We start from the raw sequence: 21,811 nt of genomic DNA, 5'->3' as shown, positions 1-21,811 counted from the left end.
ATAATGACGACATTGTCTTTATTGTCGTCGGCGTCGAACATTTATATCACTCCAGACAAGATCTCACCTTGTTACATAACACGTGTACTAATCACCAACTTTAATTCATCGTCAGCCATTAATAAACTTCTTTTCATTTTACACTTATAAATGTGCTTCCCTTGGGGGTGTATCTATTTCATTGAAAGTAGCTTATATGATTGTTGTATATTCGTTTACAATAATTACCAGACGAAGGGATGTCAAAAATGGTTAGTATTATTTTAATGGCGTGCAAATAGAAGAAAATAGGTTTTCTGTTGCGTGTGCCACAAAAACGGACTCGTCTTACGTTGGCTAAATGTGAGATTAAAAGTTAAAACGGAATCTAAAAACAGAGCCAACATGTTTAATGTCTTCATGAATTGATGTGTGGTTATATCGTGCATCCTATTATAAGATCCATCATAATATCTAATGGCGATTTAATGTCTGGCATTAGAACTCTTTTCAAGTCGTGTCTTGTGGTAATTACTCTCAATCCCATAAGCTATAATTTGGTGTTTGATGTATATTTAGCTTCATTTTGTAGAAAAAAAAACAACCCTATAGTTATTCTAAATATAATATGTGTATCTGATTTTCTGAATTAATACATTTCTCCGACTACGATAAATTCGACCTAAAAAATCGAGTGCATTCCTTCTGAACATGCCATTGACAGAGGATTACCGACCAAGGAATTATATAGAGGGATAGTTGATCAGTTTCAGAGAATGGTTTTTATTGCAATCCCGGCATAATACCAATACCCTATCTGTACACAACATTGAAGCTAAATCAATGCTATGTAATTTATAAAACATCTGAAGACGCCTAAAGAATGACAAAAAGCATGGCAGAATGAAATAGGATAAAATGGTTCGTATACACAAAGTTTCCATCGAACTGATGTTTAATTTTGACTTGGTTTACTGGAACATCATTCTCTTCTATCAATAATTAAAAGCACACAAACATATCCAAATCTTCTGTTTTCTGAAGGGTACTTTGTAATTGATGGATCCAACCACCGTGTGTTCATATAACAATCCAAGCAGTCGTAAAAGTATCACTCCCAAAACAAACCCTAAAACCTGGGTATTGACTGGGGATATAATCTTAAATCGGGGTGTTAAACAGGAGTCCCGCGGGCCAGATACGGCCCGCCAAAGGGTTTAAATGTGGCCTGTGGAACAAATTTCAACAAACTGACGTATCGATAATTCTTAGAAACTAGTGTTGGAAATCATTAATGATTTTTTTTTCCGGTTTAAGTAAAACTCTGACTTCTGTACTGTATGTCATAGATATTATATCTTGGCCATGTAGCGGGGTTGGATGGCCGAATGGTTAGCGAGTGTGCGTTGTATCATAAGGTCTGTCATTGAGTCAACTGGCATGGTTTCGATTCCCCGGTTGTACGTGACCAGAAAGAAGGGTCGCCTGTCCAACCTCGGGGGTTTTCTCCGGATCCTCCGCCCCCCCCCCTCCACTGCTAAAGACCGCCACGCGCGCAAGTAAATTATTGAAATAAAATTGAAACATGTGTTAGTCCCGAAATGACCTAGTTTGTGTCGAGTGTTTTTAGAATTCAGTAAAGGTTAAGGGCGCTTGGCTTTATCTTAAAATTTTTGTACATCTCCGGCCCACTTGATGTAAAATTTTAGTTCACGTGGCCCCTGAATCGAAATGAGTTTGACTCCCCTGTTTTAGGAACATAAAGCAAGGTGATGGAAATTTAAGGTATCTATCTAGGCTATTAACCGATTCTAGCAGTACGTTTTATCCCTTTACAGTAAAGATGCGTCTGTTTTGTTCGTCCACAATAGCGAGCAGCATAGATCGATGAAATTTCAATTTAACACATGTAAACGAAATTGCATTTTTCTATTTATTCGATATAAGTAATGGTAAGCTAAACAACCAATATTTATAAACATCTGTGTCCCTTTGCACACGTCACAGGAAATCTTTCGTAATAAAGGTTCAATCCGTATTTAGCCTTCTAGGCTTGGGAGCAGCGGTTGCAAGAACACGAATCACCGCGCTTCTACTGTAATTTTAGACATATTTCGGTTTACGTCAATCATATCATATAGAGATATCGTAACTTGAAGTACACACATAATTAAATGTCATATCAATATTGAAATCTGAACTATATCTAGCGGTTTAATTTCATTTAATTTTGAAATAGGATCCTTCCTTTTAACTTTTGTATGTTTAATATAATTTTAATTAAACAGTCTCCACTACATACAACTTTGCACTGGCTGAACACGGTGTGTCGGCCACTTAGTTGATCTGATTTGTCAGATTTTAGAACGAAAAGTCAAAACTCTTGAAGCATCCGCCGTAAGTTATATGCAATTGATGCGTGTGAAATTTCCGAGATTTAATTCCCTGTGTGGTGGATTGATATATAGCCCAAAGTAAATAGTTTAGTTCTGAAGAATGTTTTTCATTTATATCAGTCGGGTTTGGGTGTATTTTTGTAAACTTATTGTTTAACATTTCGTGTATACACAACCAATTACCCCCAGGCGTAACACCTCTTGGTCATTCTGACGTTTGGTGTCAGGGGCCTAACCTTTTGTTTCAGAAAGCCGTCCATCATTTTGACGTAAGTGTATATCCCATGGTATACATTAGACTTATCTCTCTTGTTTTTGTGTTTTGTAGGTAGCAGCCTTGAAAAGATGGAGGAAAATTCAAGTCTGCAGCTCAATTCTTCGGATTATTATGATACAAATTATGACACTATAGAATACGTCATCACCACCTATGTATACAAGATCGTTTACGTCATCGGTCTTTTTGGTAATATTTTTGCTGTGATCGTGTGGAGTCGGGCCCGGGTGAAATCCTCGCCCGTGAAATATTTTATTGCAATAAGTGTGGCGGATACCTTGGTGTTATTAACTCATGCTTTGGAGAACATTCATCAACTGAACATACAAGGTCTGTGTCAAGTTGTCCATTTGTTATTCCTAGCTGTTCAGTGTTTTGCTATTCTTTTAGTTCTAGGTCTGTCTACAGAACGATACATAGAAATTTGTCACCCGTTAGGTGGCGATAAACTTCTGACAGTGTGTAGAACCCGACGAACGATCGTCTTTATGGCTGCTTTGTCGGTCGTCTGTAGTTTCATGGAGGGGTATATTTGGCATGTGGATGAACACAACATGTGCGCCCATCGCTCAAACATACCGTCTCGGATACTATGGATTTACGGAATGTGTGTTTTGGGAATCCTCTTCATGTTGCCAATATTCGCCATTTTAATTATAAATATATCAGTATTGTGTAAAGTGCGCCGCCGCAGAAGGTCACACAGTGTTGCCTACAGTACATCGATGGTGCCAGAAAAACTCTCAATCAACGCAGCATTTTTGGCAATATCTTTGTGGTTAGCTGTGAGTGAATTATGCTACGCTATTGTGCATTTGATACAGTATTTTGTCAATACCCATTCAGATTTCTTCTGGAACGTCAGTAATTTGAAACCGCGGCCTGGACAATGGCATACCTACAACAGCAACTCCATACCGTTATTATTGGCCGATCTGGTGACACTAGCTAGCTATTCTGTGAATTTCATATGTTTTGTTTTGACTAGTTACACGTTTCGAAAGGAAATACGACATTTGTTTCGTAAAAAGAGACGACATCGTGGTCGCCTGTAGACTAAACATGACAGACAACTTAGCTTGTGTCAAAATTCCCATCAATATCGAGTTTTCTTTACTTAAAAGATTACGGCCATGAAGAAATTAATCCTTATTAACGAGTGACTGCTCGGACATTACTCAAATAAAAGCTGAAATGCGAGTTTTCGGCGGTCAGACTGAAATAGAATTTGCAACAAAAAACGGCATTTTTATCGTCAATTTGACCATAGGACGTGTTCTGGAGGTGTTAAATCTCTGTTCATTACTGCAATGACCACGGACTTCGATACCAAATAAGCTTAATGACTAAAGGGCGTGTTCTGGAAGTGCTTAATCTTAGTTCATTCGAGCAATGACTGATTACTTCGACACCAAATCGGCTTAATAGCAGCATTGTGTTTCAGGAGTTTTGAAATTGTCAATATACCAACCATTCAATTGTCAACGTATAGTGAGAGGGTGTTATTGTAGTATTATTATATTTATACCCACACATATTTATGTGGTCCGATTTTGTAATCTACTGTAAGTCTCTGTTAATACCCCCAAGGTCGCATTTATTATCCGAACATTTTAGTTTTACATGCATTATTTGCATTCGTGAGGCGAAGAATCTCATTTCTGATAATCACCAGTAGGTGTAGTGCCCATGCATTGTTTAACAGTGAGACGAAGAAGCTTATCAAAAGTCAACTATTTCTGATAATTGCTACAAGAATTATAACTGTTGAGTACTTTATAGAATGCTCTTATGATTAACTTTGATAAAAATAAGATTATGAGTTTATGGATAATTAAGGAGTAGGACATTTAATCATTGCACGAAAACAATTTATGGACTTACTTTTCGTTGCCTGCCAACCTATATTTCCGTGTAATACAGAACCTGGCATTACTCATATCAACACCGCGAGTCTTATAACTACAGACAATTAAGATTACCGCAACATAGCTGTGTTAAATGAGGACTGAATCAAACAAGCGCAGTTTTATCTAATATAGTCAAGCATGTTATATTACACTAAAGGCCTGCACCGACACGAATTATTTATCGTCGATATTCAACCAGAAGAATAAATTATATTATACAGCCCTGCCGATTGCCCCTGACGTTTTGTTGGTTGTATGGCAAGCAAACCATCCCCGACAAACCATCGGGTTTGACCAATCCATTACAATATGCACGCTGTCATATAGAAGATATTGTTTGTGTATGTAGGCCTTTATTGCACATTATGGTTCTTTTGCATTATATATTTGTCTAGTGATAATACATGGCCATTTTTAGGCCACACTAACCAGAAATCCTGTGTCCGCCACTGATAACAAATGGTGCTAATGCAGTTGCTGAAAAGGTATATGTATGTTGACATTTACGCCTAATCAGTTCACCGGATATGAACATCTGTACAAGCCTCCCTGTGAGGATATCAATATCTTTGAGTATACAAATAATAAGACCGCTTATAATTTCTAAATAAATACATTCTTGAAAAAAAAAACCCCCAAAAACCCCAAAAACAAAACCCAAACTTTAGCGGGAGGAAGAATTTGCCCCTTTCCAATTGCCACTGAGAAGCTCTCTTGTGTGTGTTTTGCAATGTCGATTTCTTGATACTTCTGTCCAACCTCGTGGGTTTTCTCCGGGTCCTCCAGTTTCCTCCCACTGCTAAAGACCCCTACGCGCAAGAGAATTATTGAAATAAAATTGAACCATGTGTTAGTCCCGAAATGACCTAGGTTGTGTCGAGTGGACGTTAAACCCCATTTCTCTCTCTCTCTCTCTTTCTTTTGATACTTCTGAATGCGGGTGAACGTTTAAGAACAATTTCCTTGATAAGAACATGAGCCTAACCGCCATGCTCAGTAATGGGTATAGCGACCACAAAGCCCTTTGAATATGAAAGCGGTTGGAATGATTAGCTATGTCCATCAGACGAAGGAATAAAAGGGATGGAGAATTAAGGAGCTTGAAATACAGCCCGTCTGCTATATTAGGTCCTATATACTGATGTAGATCTACCTCATGACTTTACTGTGTACTAAACATGGGATTTTAATGTTGATAAAAATGCTGATGTTTTATTTTAAATGGACATACATTTATTTTATAATCTTAACAGCAATGATAATAGAGTATGTAATAAATAAAGTATAAATATTTTTGTAGTTACCTTTGAGCGAGTGGTGTGAAAATGTTTGAATGGTCGAAGACGTGCGCTTCGGGTGTGACCAGTCTGAAAACAAAGAATGGGTGTGTGGTGTAGGGCGCGGGAGGGGGGGGGAGGGGAATAAGGAATTATTTTGTGGAGCTGGATGTGACTTATGGTTAGTCAACGCTGTAGGACATTTCCCATACAGGTAGTTTAGAATTGTTTGTAAACGTAACATATTTTTGTTATGTTATATTAATGGAACTAGAAAATGCTTTTCCCATCAATCAATAATATCAATAATATGTACTTTAAAAACGTTATACTTACATAAATCAAAATCAAAATACAATCAGTGGAAAATGTTAAAGCGAGAATTTCAAATTTTCTAAGAAAGTCAAAACATTTATATGTCTTTTGCTCCATAGGTTATCAAATCACTATTATACGATCATGGGCATTATTTCCCACCCTTAAAAATCTATGATACAGGAAATAACAACACAATCACCTCCCCTGTTTTGCTATTGACAACATGGGGCAGCCATTTTCCAACGTTGGAATTTGAAGTTAAAAATGATATTTTTGCCAATTTCTCAGCTGGCAATAGCGAATTATAGGATTATTCTTTAACAAGGTAGGACTGTTTATGGATACCATCTATATTTTAAGGCTTTATTTTAATACATTTTACAAAAATAACTTCAAAATTTGCAATTTCCGCTTTAAGTTCATTGATCCTTATTTGTTAAAAAAAAATAGCAGAGCGATAGATTTTGTTTTGGCTAAAAAATTCCTCCTCATTCTGTCCCCTATGCAGTATCAATCTGTCGCAAATATTCACTGCTGGTCAGTATGATGCAGTATGTCCAATAAAATAACAGTAGCTAGTTGCTGGCTCGCTGCCCTTGCAACGGCCTCCCCTGCATTGCATATTAAATTAGAGAAAATTAATATCCCCGAGTTTTAAACGTCTGGATAACTTTTTTGTTGAAAAGTAAACTTATCAAACTTGTCAACTTGAACACTGATCATAATAGTTGAATACGCTTCGAGTCAGAAATGAAATGAAATGTGTTCTATGTTTCTACACTAACCGGAATAATGAAGACGGGCATCATGCTATGGGGGAATTCCAGCTGTGTATACGGTACCTCGGTAGACGCACGCTGATCAGTAGTGAATATTTGCTAGGCCGCTACAATCACGCATATATAAGGATGACATCAATGCGACTTAATGAGTCTCAAATATTAACTTTTTTCCACCGACAAATTAAATTCTAAAACATTTTTTTGGTGTATTAAAAAAATAAATAAAGACGTTTGACGTATTTGTAGGTAAAAATTATTTCCTATTTAGTCTAAATGGGTATTACAATGACTAAAAGGCAGCATTCTGTCCGAAGCAGTAATGTCTTATGTAAACAATGTACGCTGCATTCAGAGATATTAGTAATTCTCAGAGAAACAGAATGCGGTAGACGCTGTTCCGTGCCAGGATAAACCATACTGGAAGGTAAAATTTCGGTAGTAGTGTTGTACTTAGTTGTAGTAAATATTTATGACGTAATTTAACTCTTTTTCTAATATTAATTTTGACTTCAAATAAAGTGTTCAGCAAAAAGGGGGATAATCACAGCTTGATTTTCATTCAACTGTGGATAAAATTATAGAGCCTCCAGACAACATTAGTGTTACTCAAAAAAATTTCAAACATGGCTTCTGCTTTAATTTCTTGACCTATTTCTAAAGAAATCTCCGATTCTGTGTGTTTTGTATAAATTTTGAAGTTCTTTTAATACTGAATAATGATATTAGGTGAAAATTAGATAACTCTTTATTATTACTTTTAACCTCGATAAAGTGATAACCCCTAACAATAAGCCTATGTTAAAAAAATGAGAAAACCTCCCTGAGCTGAGACTGAGGAAATGCTAGAGTGACACCAGTGATAGGTCCACTTGTTTTGATTAATTAAAAGCTAAGAGAATGTTACAAGTTTGGTTGGGGTCAAAACAGTGAGTGTTAAGTTTTGAGGTAAATAATGAATTATAAAATGTAAAGTTGAAGGTGCTTGTCTCACCTAAATCATATAATTATATTAAATTATCCATTAAAGATACATTATGGGAGATAAGATAAAGAGTTCGCAGTTCTCACTATAATAGTTAAAAACTAGATAATGTAAAGGGAATTTGCCGAAAATTTCAGTCAAATTTACGGCCTAGCCTCGATCATCATTACTAAAGTCAATACGATAAAAAACATAGTCTCGATTATCCATTTCAAGATTAAATTATGAATGGAAGTCGAACAGGAAATCGGAACCTAACCCAATAAACATCGCAGGCTAGCGATGACATCGAGAGTTTATTATGGTCTGGATAAGTTAATTAATATCTAATTAATAATTTAGATAACATTTCAGGCCTATAGAAAGACCTGCAATAGGCAGATTTAGCTCTTGCATAATGTATGTTTTTTAAACTAGGGTTACTTATAAGTAATTGGAACAAATTAATTATTGAAAATGACCATGCGTTTCAATTTTTAATTTAAGATATTTTCCAAAATTATATCTTGGTGCCCAGGTTAACTCTTTTACTGTCAGAAACTCTAACACTAACACTAATTTTTTGTTCTGACCTCATCCATTGTCGTTACCCACCAGTTCGCCCACACTCGTGAAGGCTATATGGTCTACATTTTTAATCCGATTTTAACGAAACTTGGCGAAGTGCCTTACACGCTCAAGATCTGAGGCGCGTTCTAATTTGGACGCGATTCGTCAACTATTCACTGACTTATCCAAAATACGTCAAACAAAGCTTGTGAAGTCGATAGAGTCTACATTGTTAATCCAATGATGATGAAACTTGGTATATTGACTTCCATCGACCAGATCATGGAAGAGTCACAATTTGAATTGTATTTTTCAGTTAAATGTGCTACCGCTAACAACATTGAAATGAAATGAGGTTTAACGTTCCACTATTCTGCTCCTAAACTGGGCTAATGTAGACGGGCATACGCCACAGCACAGTGTGCTATGAGGGAAATTTTGCCCGGGCAGCGGCGCTACGGCCTACTCTTATATCGAATTCCAACTGCAAAGGGATCTTTTACGTGCACGCCAATGTGTACACGGGACCTCGGTTTTTCGTCTCATCCGAATAACTAGACAGCTGTCCTTGTAAGGCCCTCCGTCCTGCATAACTGACACGGGGAAACCAAGCCGGAAAATTTGTATGAACTTTCTAGGCCAATGCAGGGATAGAACACCCGACCTCCAGGCTAGCGAGCCAGCGTCTTTCCCACTTAGCCACGTGATCCCCTACCGCTAACAAATGGGATAACGAATGAAATAAACGATCTGAAGATCGTATATAGATTTTTCAGAATTTGGTATTGACACACATATTAAAACGTAAAAAGACAAACCAATTACCAAATATACAATACACACAACATTCTAAGAATAACAGACAATGTTGGCACTAATATCAAAAGTGATTCCTTTCATCAATTAGTTTACCCACACATAAAATATGAATGAAACATTCAGAAATAATTTCACTACAATTTAAATCAAAGGAATTGTAAATTTAAAGAGGTGGTACGTTTGTATGGAAGGATAACGTTGCCAATATTGTTTCAATATTCACTGTGCAAAATGCATAATGTCAGCAGTTCAAAATACGTATTTTAATTTTACAATTTGCAATTTCTATTGCTCCACCAATCTCACAGTGTTAAAATACAGAATACACTCTTCAATAATGCAAACTACAGTATAATAGTTATTTTGCACATTACACTTCTCCCTTCTGCATTTTGCATAATAGACAAATCCATAATAGAATTTAGCATATTAGAACATATACCTTATATGGGATCTACGACGAAAGCTCATTGGCATACGGAAAAAAGTCCGGACTAGGCATGTGATAAGTCACCAAAATGAAATGAAATGAAATGGGGTTACGTCCTACTGTTCTGCTCCGAACTGGGCTAATGAAACGTCGCTCAGTAATTGTATTCCATAGAATTGTGACCTGTATACTCTAGTTCAATTACAAAATGCCATTGAAACAGTTAATACAGTGTGCTTTGAGGGAAATTTGCCCGGACAGCGGCACTACGGCCTACTCTTATATCGAATTCCAACTGGAGGTCGCGTGTTCGATCCCTGTATTGGCTGAGAAAGTTCATTGGAATTTTCCGACGTGGTTTCACCTTGTCAGTGGTGCAGGAAAGAGGGCCTGACAAGGACAGCTGTCTAGTCGTTCGGATGGGACAAATTACCAAGGTTCCGTGTAAACATTGGCGTGCACGAAAAAAATCTCTTGGCAGCAGGGCAAAATTTCCCTCATAGTGCACTGTATGGCGTATGCCCGTCTTCATTAGTATAGTATGTAAATATAAATGTGCCAGAAAATTATTTAAATATTTGAAAAGAGAAATGAACATGCTTTTTAGTGGTGCTTAATATGATATCTGGAATTCGTACCACCCGGCTTTGATCGTTTTTCTTTCCCTTTGTCAGTCATGTAGTGCGGAGGGTCTGACAGGGAGAACTGTCTAATCGTTCAGATGGGACGAAAAAACGAGGCCCCGTGTACGCATTAGCGTGCACGTAAAAGATCCCTTGGTTGTTGGAATTCGATACAACAGTAGGCCATATATAGACCCGCTGTCCGGGCAAATTCTCCATTTTAGTACACTGCATGCCATATGCCCGTTTTCATTAGCGCGCGAGAGAGAGAGGGTGGGGTGTGTGTGACAGGGACAACTGTCTAATCGTTCATATGGGACGAAAAAACGAGGCCCTGTGTACACATTAGCGTGCCCTTAAAAGACCCCTTGGTAGTTGGAATTCGATACAAGAGTTGCCATATATAGCGCCGCTGTCCTATCATAGCACACTGCATGGCGTATGCCCGTTTTCATGAAGGAGAGAGAGAGAGAGAGAGAGAGAGAGAGAAATAGGATTGAATGTCCACTCGACACAAACTAGGTCAATTCGGGACTAACACATGGTTCAATTTTATTTCAATATTTCACTTACGCGCGGGGGTCTTTAGCAGTGGGAGGAAACCGGAGGACCCAGAAAACCCCACTTGGCTGGACAGGCGACCCTACTCTTTGTCACGTACAACCAGAGAATCGAAACCACGCCAGTTGACTCAATGACAAACCTTACATTACAACGCACACACACTAACCCCTCGCCCCTCGCCCTCCCTACCCCCCTCGCCGGATTGACTAGATTTAAATGGATTTGAACATCGGCGAGATAGTCTTGACTATTCATTAATGTTGCTACAACAATATCTTCGCTTCATGTCGTCCAAACTATAAACATTCATAACTTCGCTTAGAAGTAATTTGAATGAAGTTTTCAATGTGTTCATTTCATTATCTCTTTTTCAACTATTGTAGCAAACACGACCAACTCTTTATCTAATTCTTACACAATGCATCTATAATGTTACGGAAGTAGACCAAGAACAGCAGATTAATGGATGTTATTTTTATAATCATATGACAGACCTCTGGGCGTGAACGACCTACTTATGGTTTGACATATGATCTGACAGACCAACATTTGGTGTAGTGAAGACTTTGAAATAAAGTTATTTAGAGGGTTTTTTTTATCGATTTAGACGAGATGTCACCTATTTCTCTGTGTAAAATATTCCAAATGCGAACAACCTTTTGATTAGCCTAACATCTATAGTGAAGACTTTTGAATACATTTATTTTGAGTTGTTCTCGATTAAGATAAGATGTCAACCATTTCTAGGTGTTTCATTAAGCATACATTATGCAAGAGCTAAATCTGCCTATTGCAGATCTTTCTTTAGACTTGAAATGTTATCTTAATTATTAATTAGACATTAATTAACTTATCCAGACCATAATCAACTCTCGGTGTCATCGCTAGCCTGCGATATTTTCTGGATTAGAATCCTATCTGCGGCTCGACGCTCATTGATGATTAAATAAAAAAAACTGTATAATTGAGAGTTTAGTAATGATGATCGAGGCTAGGCCTAAAATTCCATCGCTAATATCTCGGTTCAGAGTGGATCAATTTGACTTAAATTTTCAGCAAATTCCTTTTACATTATTTAGTTTTTAACTATTATAGTGAGAACTGCCAGCTCTTTATCTAATCTCCCATAATGTATATTTAAAGTATATAATACCACTGTTGGCAAACATAACTTGAAATGGACTTTCTAAATGCTAAAGACCCCTACGCGTAAGCGAATTATTGAAACAAAATTGAACCATATGTTAGTCCCAAAATGACCTAGTTTGTGACGTAGACGTTAACCCCTCCCCTCTCTCTCTCTCTCTCCCTCTCTCTCTCTCTCTCTTGCGTGATTATTGACATGTGAATAAATGATTTTTATAACATTTAAAGCCAAAATAAAGACATGCAATAGACAGATTTAATTCTTACATAATGCATCTGTAATTAAACAGGATTCAAACTGACGTTACATTCTTTCATTATGAAAGGACCTAAATTGTTTGGAAACTAAAATGGATGAAAAAGGGTCAAAACGCACAAATAAATGTTATTACGAGTGTATATAAACTGATTTACATTCATGTTTTAAATCGCAACAAAATATCTATATTTCGTTTCGTTTTTTATACTTTCCATGGCCTGTACTACATGAAGATCTGGCTGGTTGTAGTGGAAGGTCGCGTCAGAGATCACACGAGTGGCTTTTGACTCTATGACATCAGGCATTTGATTAACCAATCAGCGTTGATGTACTTAGTGGGTTACCCACAGTTCCGTGTACATTCCGCCAAAAAATTGCCGTAAAAGACCGTTTCATTGGCTAATCCCTCACATCACCCGTCAGAACGCGGGTTATATAACAACTCTTACAGATCCTAGTGTAGTAAAGACAAGTAACCCGAAATTTTGAACTCTAAAAAAACAAACGAAATATGATCTGTGTTTTAATCAGATTGAATATCAGAGAACTTTGGATATGATGTAGAGGCTGACCCCACGAACAAAATGGTACCAGTAAGCCTCTGTTGCAATTTGTTCTACATGTAGGTTGCCCTAAATTTACCGTAGACTGACTGGACTACTTACACAGCAAAAATTCAAGATGTTCAATCCCTCACAATTTTTTTTTATCAGAAATCTGCCAGCATGCTCGTTATGGTTACAAAATTTAGGATCATCGGAATGTTCAAGTCACGGACTAGGGTAAGTTATTGGCTCTTGAAAACATATACAGATTTTCTTACAATATTAGGATTATTGCCATGAATAGCAACCCCGTGTCCCAGTTTGAACCTCTACAAGTTGTATTATTTCCTGATGCTATGTATGTTTTTGGTTGCGCGTTTCACATCGATCCGATTTTACGACTGAGAAATTTTTTTTCATTTTGCTTCACTAATATTTTCATTTTCTTTATAAAACAATTTGCTAGAAAGATATAGTGTTTGCCTGGAGGGTGGATATAGATGTTGTCTCTTTAATCCAAGTAGGCGATAAATTATAATGAATAAACTATTTTAAACTATGTAACGAGAACATTATGTGGTCATTATATAGTCATTACGAGACCTACTATTTATAGAATCTAATATAGGAGTTTGTAGTTATAAATAGTTCACTCTTTATTATCTACTATAATATACGCCCTTGACATTTTTGGATGGTTAAATAAGGAACATGTCATCCACAAAAAATGTACTTAAAGAGGTATCCCTGTAGATCATTGCTTGTCTGCGATATCACCTCGGTGGACGCGGACGTTAAATAAAGCTATTTCACACACACACATAGAACATTTCCGGTCTATCTTGAAGGCAATAGGGCCAGGTCATCTAGAAGGATTTCTCACAACATCCATAATAACGCAATAATCATTAACTGTAATTTCATTATTAAATACAAATACACCAACTACAAAATAAATAGCACCATTAAATTCCTTAAACATACATTATGCAAGAGCTAAATCTGCCAATTGCAGGTCTTTCTTTAGGCCTGAAATGTTATCTAAATTATTAATTAGACATTAATTATTAACTTATCCAGACCATAATCAACTCTCGATGTCATCGCTAGCCTAAGCCTGCAATGTTTATTGGATTAGGTTCCGATCTGATGTTCGACTTCCATTCATGATTTTTATCTCAGAAAGTGTTGTACGTCTAACTCTTCATAAAGTTTATCAACTTGTACATCAAGCGCTCAATGTTCGCGTGTGACCTTTGACATCACGCGTGCAGAAACTCCTAATCGTCGGGCTGTTCATTAGGGACACCCTTACATTTTTGTCCTGTATACGCTCCATGAGTGTTTTTCGGGGAATCCAGTATTTTTCTTGTAAGATTGGATATCTCTACTTTCCATATATACCAAAATTGCCATACTTTTATTGGAAATAACCACCCGATAAATACTTTTCTGGGAACCCATCTTTAAGGCGTTTTAATTGTACACTTTTATTCGTTGAATGACTGAAAACTGGAAACTTTATTTGTTCTTATATAAACGATCTTGATTTGTACCCAGTATATTAACAGTGGAATAACCAGCACTTGAAATTTTCAAATTGAAATGGTCGACTAGAAGAAAATCCGCAACCCTTATACTCCAAGTTCAACTCAAAATTTGAAAGCCTCTACTCAAAATTCGAAATGTTCTGTGGTTGAAACTCCGAAGCAGAAGACGATGCTACTGATTCTGTCAGTTACGGTTTGTAAACAATTAAAATTGAAAAAAAAAAACAATTTTATTACATACTTTTCATTAAATTATATTAAACCCTTTCTTTGTTTTGGTTAAGATATTTTGATCCAATAAGCCAACTTAACCATGGTAACAGTCTTTTAATACAGTTGTCAATTATTTTCCTTACATTATGGACGATTCATTAAACAGGCATGTCTTTAATTCTTTATTTCTGAAATGTTAAATAAATTATTAATTAGACGTTAATTAATTTACCAACGCCATAATCAACTCTCAATGCCATCGGATACTCTAGATTTAAATGCGATTTGCGGTTAATGATTTAACGTAAATTGGCTAATCCTAGCAACGATAGCAATGACAATCGAGGTTACACTGTGCTTCGAACGGCAAAAACGCGACTCAGAGTGAAGTAATTTAACTGACATTTTCAACATATTCCCTTTGCATTATCTATTTTCTAACTATTATAGCGAGAACTCTATATTCTTTGGTACCTAAAAAGACGAAAATGGGTAAAAAAACACTATTAATGCAATACGAGTGTATATAAATGTAAATGTATTGTAATTCTAATCTGATACATTCGTCGAAATACGTTAACAATTGAATGGCAGTCGGTTTGACGTTTTACTTAAGCACTGACGTGTCATTGCAAATTGTCAACCTACTTTAAAAATTTTCAGTGTGTCTTAAATATTTGGATATCGCGATGAGATAAAAACAGTAAACACCAATATCGATTGAAAGGACCAATAATTCGTGTTTGTAATGTCGACGACTGTGGATAATACTGAGTTAGAACTTTACGCCGTTTAAATTTGATTTTACTAGTCACGCCGTTTGAATGACTTCTTAATCAGTAAATGTAGTGACTGACCCCACCCCTTTGGGATGCTTATATGTCACTGAAGCCTATCTTATCGGCGTACTGCAAATACGGATTATTCTATGGGGACGGGGTTTTTTTTTTTTTTTGGGGGGGGGGGGTCCCCCACTAGTTCGGTTTATGTAGGATGATGTTAGGTTTTAGTTCTAAAAAAAATATCCGAAGGATCAATGCGACGTCAGCAATACGGCATAATAATATACTCTATGTAAAATACCATAGTGATGTTGTCTTAAGGTAATAAATAACAAGACATTGTCGTCATAAATCTTAAACCAGTTTTAATTATCGCCAATATTTCTATTCTAGGTTGAGAAAATTAAGTACACAAACTGTTTACCACAAAGAACATTTAAGTGCTCTTAGAATTTTTTCACCCAACGAATTCGCTCTTCAATTTCTTGATATTTAGCATTGAATTGGAAACTATAGATAAAAAGCAATAAATATAAACATAACAAATAAGTCAACAGCCAATCTGCTCGCGCACATCCCTTTTATGCTCCTGTAAATATATTACTTGTTTTTATAGTTTATATTTTTTATCAAGCTTATTGCATTAACACGGCTTGTACCGTTGTGGTAGACCAGGGGCCAAAGCTCCCACATTATAAGACAGAGTTTATTTATATTATAGTTTATGTTTTTTTTTATTAAGATTATTGCAAACTTTTAAAGGCATGGATTTAACACGGTTTGTTCCACAAGCATTCATAAGATCAATCTGTATTTGTAAACATGCTCAACCTACGTACATAATGACTACGTTCTATATTAACAAAGAAAATAAAAGAATGGCTTATTGTATAAGACTCTTCTACATATCCTATAACAATTCCAAATCTAATAGTTCAGATTCTCTGAGCTTCCTTAAGACTCTTCATGTAAGACCAATGAAAAAAGTAAGGCACGCGTGTCGGACGGTAAATTAACGATGTGTCGCGGTTTAACTCGATAGTCGGATTGGCTCGGTTCCTTTTCTTTTGGAATTCTTGTGAAACCGCATCGGTTTTCCGATTTCGTATAGAACTATTTTACCTTTAAAAATCTCATAATGTTTATTTTTCCTTAGGCCAGTCGACTACATCTACACATGCAAAAACATTATGGTTTGAGCTAAAAATAAAAAAAAAAGTAAAATATCCAATTCTAACATGGTACCGAGTCAAACCGCAACTGTTAATTATGCACTTCAATTAATCATAATTTTGATGTTGCCGATCTATTCTTTTCTGTAGATTCATATAGGCGTGACTCTTCCGCAGTCTTTTTGTACGCCACTTAAACAAAACTGCATGTAATTATTTTTGGATTGTTTGGTAAATCATCAAGAGGTACTCTACCTTTGCTAGCCTGGAGATCGGGTGTTCGATCCCTACATTGGCCGAGAAAGTTCATCTTGGTGCAGGACCGAGGTCCCGTGTATGCATTGGCGTGCACGTAGACGATCCCTTGGTTGGAATTCGAGGCTGGAAACTTTTGGGATCCATTTGATATCAGCCGAGAATTGATTGGTCATCCTGTTTTCAATGTCTTTATGGAAAACTCTCGCACAGAGCTTTTCAGTATCACAACTGTTATGTTATTAGTATAACATTTGATTTGGTGTTGTATTTCTTACAATCTGATTAAAACAGATCTTATATCGTTTCGTTTTTTCTACGTCCTGTCTGTGTGTATGTGTATGATCGTGTATTTGTGTACGTGGGCGTGCGTGTGTTTGCTGTGGGTCGCCTACAGGGCGCAATTCTTAGTGGGTTGTCTTGAAATTTTGCATACTTATTCCTTATACTACAAGGATGATCCCTATTGTTTTTGGTGCACGCCTGGCTCCCAGAGGCAGAGCCGCGCCCATTTTTTATTTGTTTGTTTGTCACCTGGATCATCTTGAAACTTTGCATTCTTATACCTTTTACGCTAAGGATCGCCCCTATTGTTTTTGGTGCTTGCACCACTCCCAGGGGGAGAGCCACACCCAATTTTGTGTGTTACTTTGTGTCGGCTATAGGTCACAATTCCTAACAGATCCTTTTGAAACTTTGCATACCTATTAATTATACCCTAAGTATGATCCCTATTGTTTTTAGTGTATGCCCAACCCCAAGTGCCCGAGCCACACCCATTTTTCTTCGTGTGGCTGTGTGTTGCCTACAGGCCACATTTTTTAATGGATCGTCTTGGAACTTAATATACGTATTCCTTATAGCCTAAGGACTAGAAATATTGATTTTGGTGCATGCCTCGACTCCCAGGGGCAGAGTCACGCCCAATTTTTGTGTTTATCGTATACTGGCCGCAATTCTTAATGGATTAACTAGGCAAATACGCAGGGAAAGTTGTTGTATTTGGCGCCTGAAGGCCACAATTTTGGATGAATTATCTTGGAACATGGTATACTTATTCATTATACCCTAAGGACGGCAATTATGGATGTTGATGCATGGTCCGCCCGCCCCCTGGGAGGTGCCACACCCACTTTTTGTTAATATTTTGTCTGTAAATAATCTGCAGCTTGCGCGTAAAAGAATCCTTGACAGTTGGAATTCGAAATAAAAGTAGGCCGTACGTCCATAGTGCCACTGTCCGGGCAAAATTTCCCTTATAGCAAACAGCATGGTGTATGCCTGTCTTCATTAGTCTGATCGGTACTGAGAAGCAGGACGTTGAACCCCATTATAGTGCGAGGCCAAGTTGGGTACCTAAGCAATCCCCGAGCATCTTCCCCATAAGATTATTTATTGACTTGAGGAGTTAAAACAACAAAGTCTCAAAATCTCATGTTCTCTTTGAGCTGGTGTTAAGACCATTAACATATAACTTAAACTTTAGACACAAAACGTTTTGAAGAAACTACATTTGTTTTTGGATGGAGATTTCTACAATGGTATCAAACGAAAAATAAAAATAACCGCACTTTTTGACATATTGTTAAAGTAGACGTACTTATACATTTGTATATGGATGGCTCTTCAAAGAGATTCGGAGGGCCGTTAGAACAAAGAAAGATGTAGGACTACACATTAACGCTCTCAGAAATCACTGTAGAGTGAACGTTTATGTAGTATGGTAACAAAGGATTGATTTAACGTTAAAATCAATTTTAGGATTCGTTGTTCTAGAGCAAAATCTATGAAATATAGATCTTTCATTTGGCCTCAAAAATTATATCAATAATTGACTAGACATTTATTTACATTTCAGACCCATAATCAACTCTCTAGAGCTTCGGATGGGTTTGGTTTTCAACAAATTTAAATACGATTGGCAGTTAATGATTTAAATTGAAAGTGGACAATCGAGACTACACCGTTCTGCAAACGACGCTAACTCCGCTCAGAATGAAGTAATTTTACTGAAATTTTCAAATTTCATTTTCATTATCTATTTTTTAACTATTATAGCGAGAAGGGCCAGCTTTTTATTTAAATCTTACACAATGCATCTTTAAGAGATTTAACTTGTGTTCCATAATTCAAGTTAACAATTACGTCACTCATGCAATTAAACAATGGAATTCCATAATTGAGTTTTAAAGGGGTATTATGTAAGATTTAGATAAAGAGCTTATAATTCTCGCTATAATAATTAAAAAAATAGATAAGGTTGTAAATTTCAGTCAAATTACTTCAGCCCGAGCCGAGTTATCGCGTTAGAAGAACAATGTAGCCTCTATTTTCATTGTCACCGGTACTAAGATAATAAACAAAGTTTCGATTATCGATTTTTGTTCTAATCTACTTAAAATCGGAGCCATCCTATGGCATCGAGAGTTGATTATGATCTTGTCATGTTTATATAACATTTAAGGGCTAAAGAAAGACTAGCATTAGGCAGATTTAACTCTTGCATAATGCATGTTTAACCATGGTAACGCGGTTATGGACATAATGATCACGTCCAAACACCTCAGTATTTTGAGTTGAAACTTTCAGACAAACTATTGGTTGTATTGTTTTTCATATTTTGCGTTTAATTTGTATTCGTAAACCTACTTTTATCAACGGCTACCTAGTGAAATCTGGGACTGTTCCCTTATTTCTTTCTACTCATAAATAAAATCAATAGGTATCCTATAATACTATGGTCATTTTGGGACTTACATGCAATTATTTTATTGCTATTACCAATGCTAGGGAAGACAATTTTAACCGGACAGCAGTTTTTCCACACGAATTTCAACTTTCAAGGGGTTTTTTTTGCATGCACACTAACATGTAACACTAAGGAACCTGGTAGTTTTTGTCCGTTCCGAAAAACTATGCAAGACTTTTTTAGTCATATCACAGGCGCTACCTCTAACAAGCGAGAGCCGGGGTTTTAAAATCTCGATATTTTCTCTGGTCAGTAACCTTATAGATTACTGTGGGAACCTTACTTATACCTACCTGTGTCAAATGAGCAGTGTTAGAAACAGAACATGAAGGAGAACTCAAACATAAGAAGTTGTTTTATTATAAAAGATAAATTAAATGTTTGTATCCCGTGGAATTTTAAAAGGTATTCTAAGTATTTTTACTACGGAAAAACGTGTAAAAAAAACCCACCCAAAACAAAACTATTTTTATTTATGAGTGACGTCAAAAACGAACTAGTTTATGAAATGTGTCGACTGAAACGAAGCTCGCCGTTATGTTCTTATGATTACAATAAAAATCAAAATGGTCTATTGCGTTGCTTGGAAGTGTACACGTAATACAAAATCGGGAAAGAAGTTTCCAAGCCAGGTAACCGATTCAGTGCAGGGAAGTTTGGATTGCAGACGAATCTATTTGGGTTCCCATTTTCTTCTTCTTCATAATTATTTTATAAGAGACTATGTTGATTTATCTCTTTGATTTATTTTTCTAAATGTCTTTGCTAGCGATCAATTCAACAACTGTTTATAATTAGTTTAAATATTTGCTATCATGTTATATTTATTCATTTGTTTTCTCAGGTTAATGTTCTTAGAGCTAAGAAAAGTAAGATACCGGGCACCTAGTCATTCCGTTATAGAGTAGTTTAAGTAAAACTTTTTACAATTAGAACAGTTTAATAAAATTCATTTCTGTCGCCTCTAATCGTTTCCCATCAGGAAAATTAAGTCTATAAACTGGTAGAATTCTGGATATATCCAAGGGGTATATCAAGACATCTATGTTGCAAAATCAAACTACCACGAAATGAACCAGGGCCCCGTTTCTCGAAATGTTAACTAAAGTTAAAATCCAAATTTTAGTAAATACTTCAATTTTGATTGGCTAAGCTCTAAAATCAATCTAATATTATCCAATCAAATTACTAAAATTTGGATTTTATCTTAGTTAAAATTTCGTGAAACAGGCCCTAGTGCTATAAAATTTAAGCCTAAGATAAACCAGCATTGTCAGGAATTTTCAAAATCGAATTGAAAACTAGTGGGTGTTTACACTACAAGTTAAAACTAATCCACTATAGATTTATATGATGTGAATAATTAGTGTCAACTCCATCGTCGATACCATATAATATTAATTTATTTTTCCAGGTGAAATGTATGATGGTACTTTAAACATACATTATGCAAGAGCTGAATCTGCCTATTGCAGGTCTTTCTTTAGGCCTGAAATGTTATCTAAATTATTAATTAGACATTAAAGATACATTATGGGAGATTAGATAAAGAGTTGGCAGTTCTCACTATAATAGTTAAAAACCAGACAACGTAAAACGAATTTGCTGAAAATTTCAGTCAAATTGATCTACTCTGAACCACGATTATAGCGATTGAATTTTCGGCCTAAAAAACATAGTCTCGGTTATCCATTTCATGATTAAATCATGAATGGAAGTCGAACAGCAAATCGGAACCTAATCCAATAAACATCACAGGCTAGCGATGATATCGAGAGTTGATTATGGTCTGGATAAGTTAATTAATGTCTAATTAATAATTTAGATAACATTTCAGGTCTAAAGAAAGACCTCAATAGGCAGATTTAGCTCTTGCATAATTAACTTATCCAGACCGTAATCAACTCTCGAAACAAGTCTGCGATATTTACCGGATTAGGATACCATTTGCAGCGCCACTTTCATTGTTGATTTAATCATGAAATGGATAATCGAGACTATGTTTTTAATCGTACCGACTTTAGTAATGATGATTGAGGCTAGGCTCAAAATTCAATTTTCAGCAAATTCCCTTTACATTATCTAGTTTTTAACTATTATATTGAGAACTGCCAGCTCTTTATCTAATCTACCATAATGCATCTTTAATTAAAGGGAATATTTGAAGAGTTTTATTAAAAGATAACCAAGTGTTGTATATTTTGTCTGCTTCATAGAGTCATCAAAATCGATGA

General features: G+C 36.2%; 1 protein-coding gene across 3 annotated transcripts in view; it reads left to right on the top strand.

The window, feature by feature from the left end:
- The window catches only part of LOC126814233 (neuromedin-U receptor 1), a 50,277-nt gene extending 44,448 nt beyond the window's left edge, over window positions 1–5,829 (top strand). For all 3 annotated transcript variants that reach the window (XM_050539267.2, XM_056099901.1, XM_050539268.2), the window contains one exon: window positions 2,704–5,829. In XM_050539267.2, coding sequence (XP_050395224.1) covers window positions 2,721–3,707 — 987 coding nt within the window. In that variant the 5' untranslated portion in view covers window positions 2,704–2,720 and the 3' untranslated portion in view covers window positions 3,708–5,829. The remainder of the gene's footprint in view (window positions 1–2,703) is intronic.
- The last annotated feature ends 15,982 nt before the right edge of the window (window positions 5,830–21,811 follow it).

Source organism: Patella vulgata, chromosome 3 (genome assembly GCF_932274485.2).
Source record: "Patella vulgata chromosome 3, xgPatVulg1.2, whole genome shotgun sequence".
NCBI lineage: Eukaryota > Metazoa > Mollusca > Gastropoda > Patellidae > Patella > Patella vulgata.
This window is presented reverse-complemented; position numbering and strand designations above follow the sequence as displayed.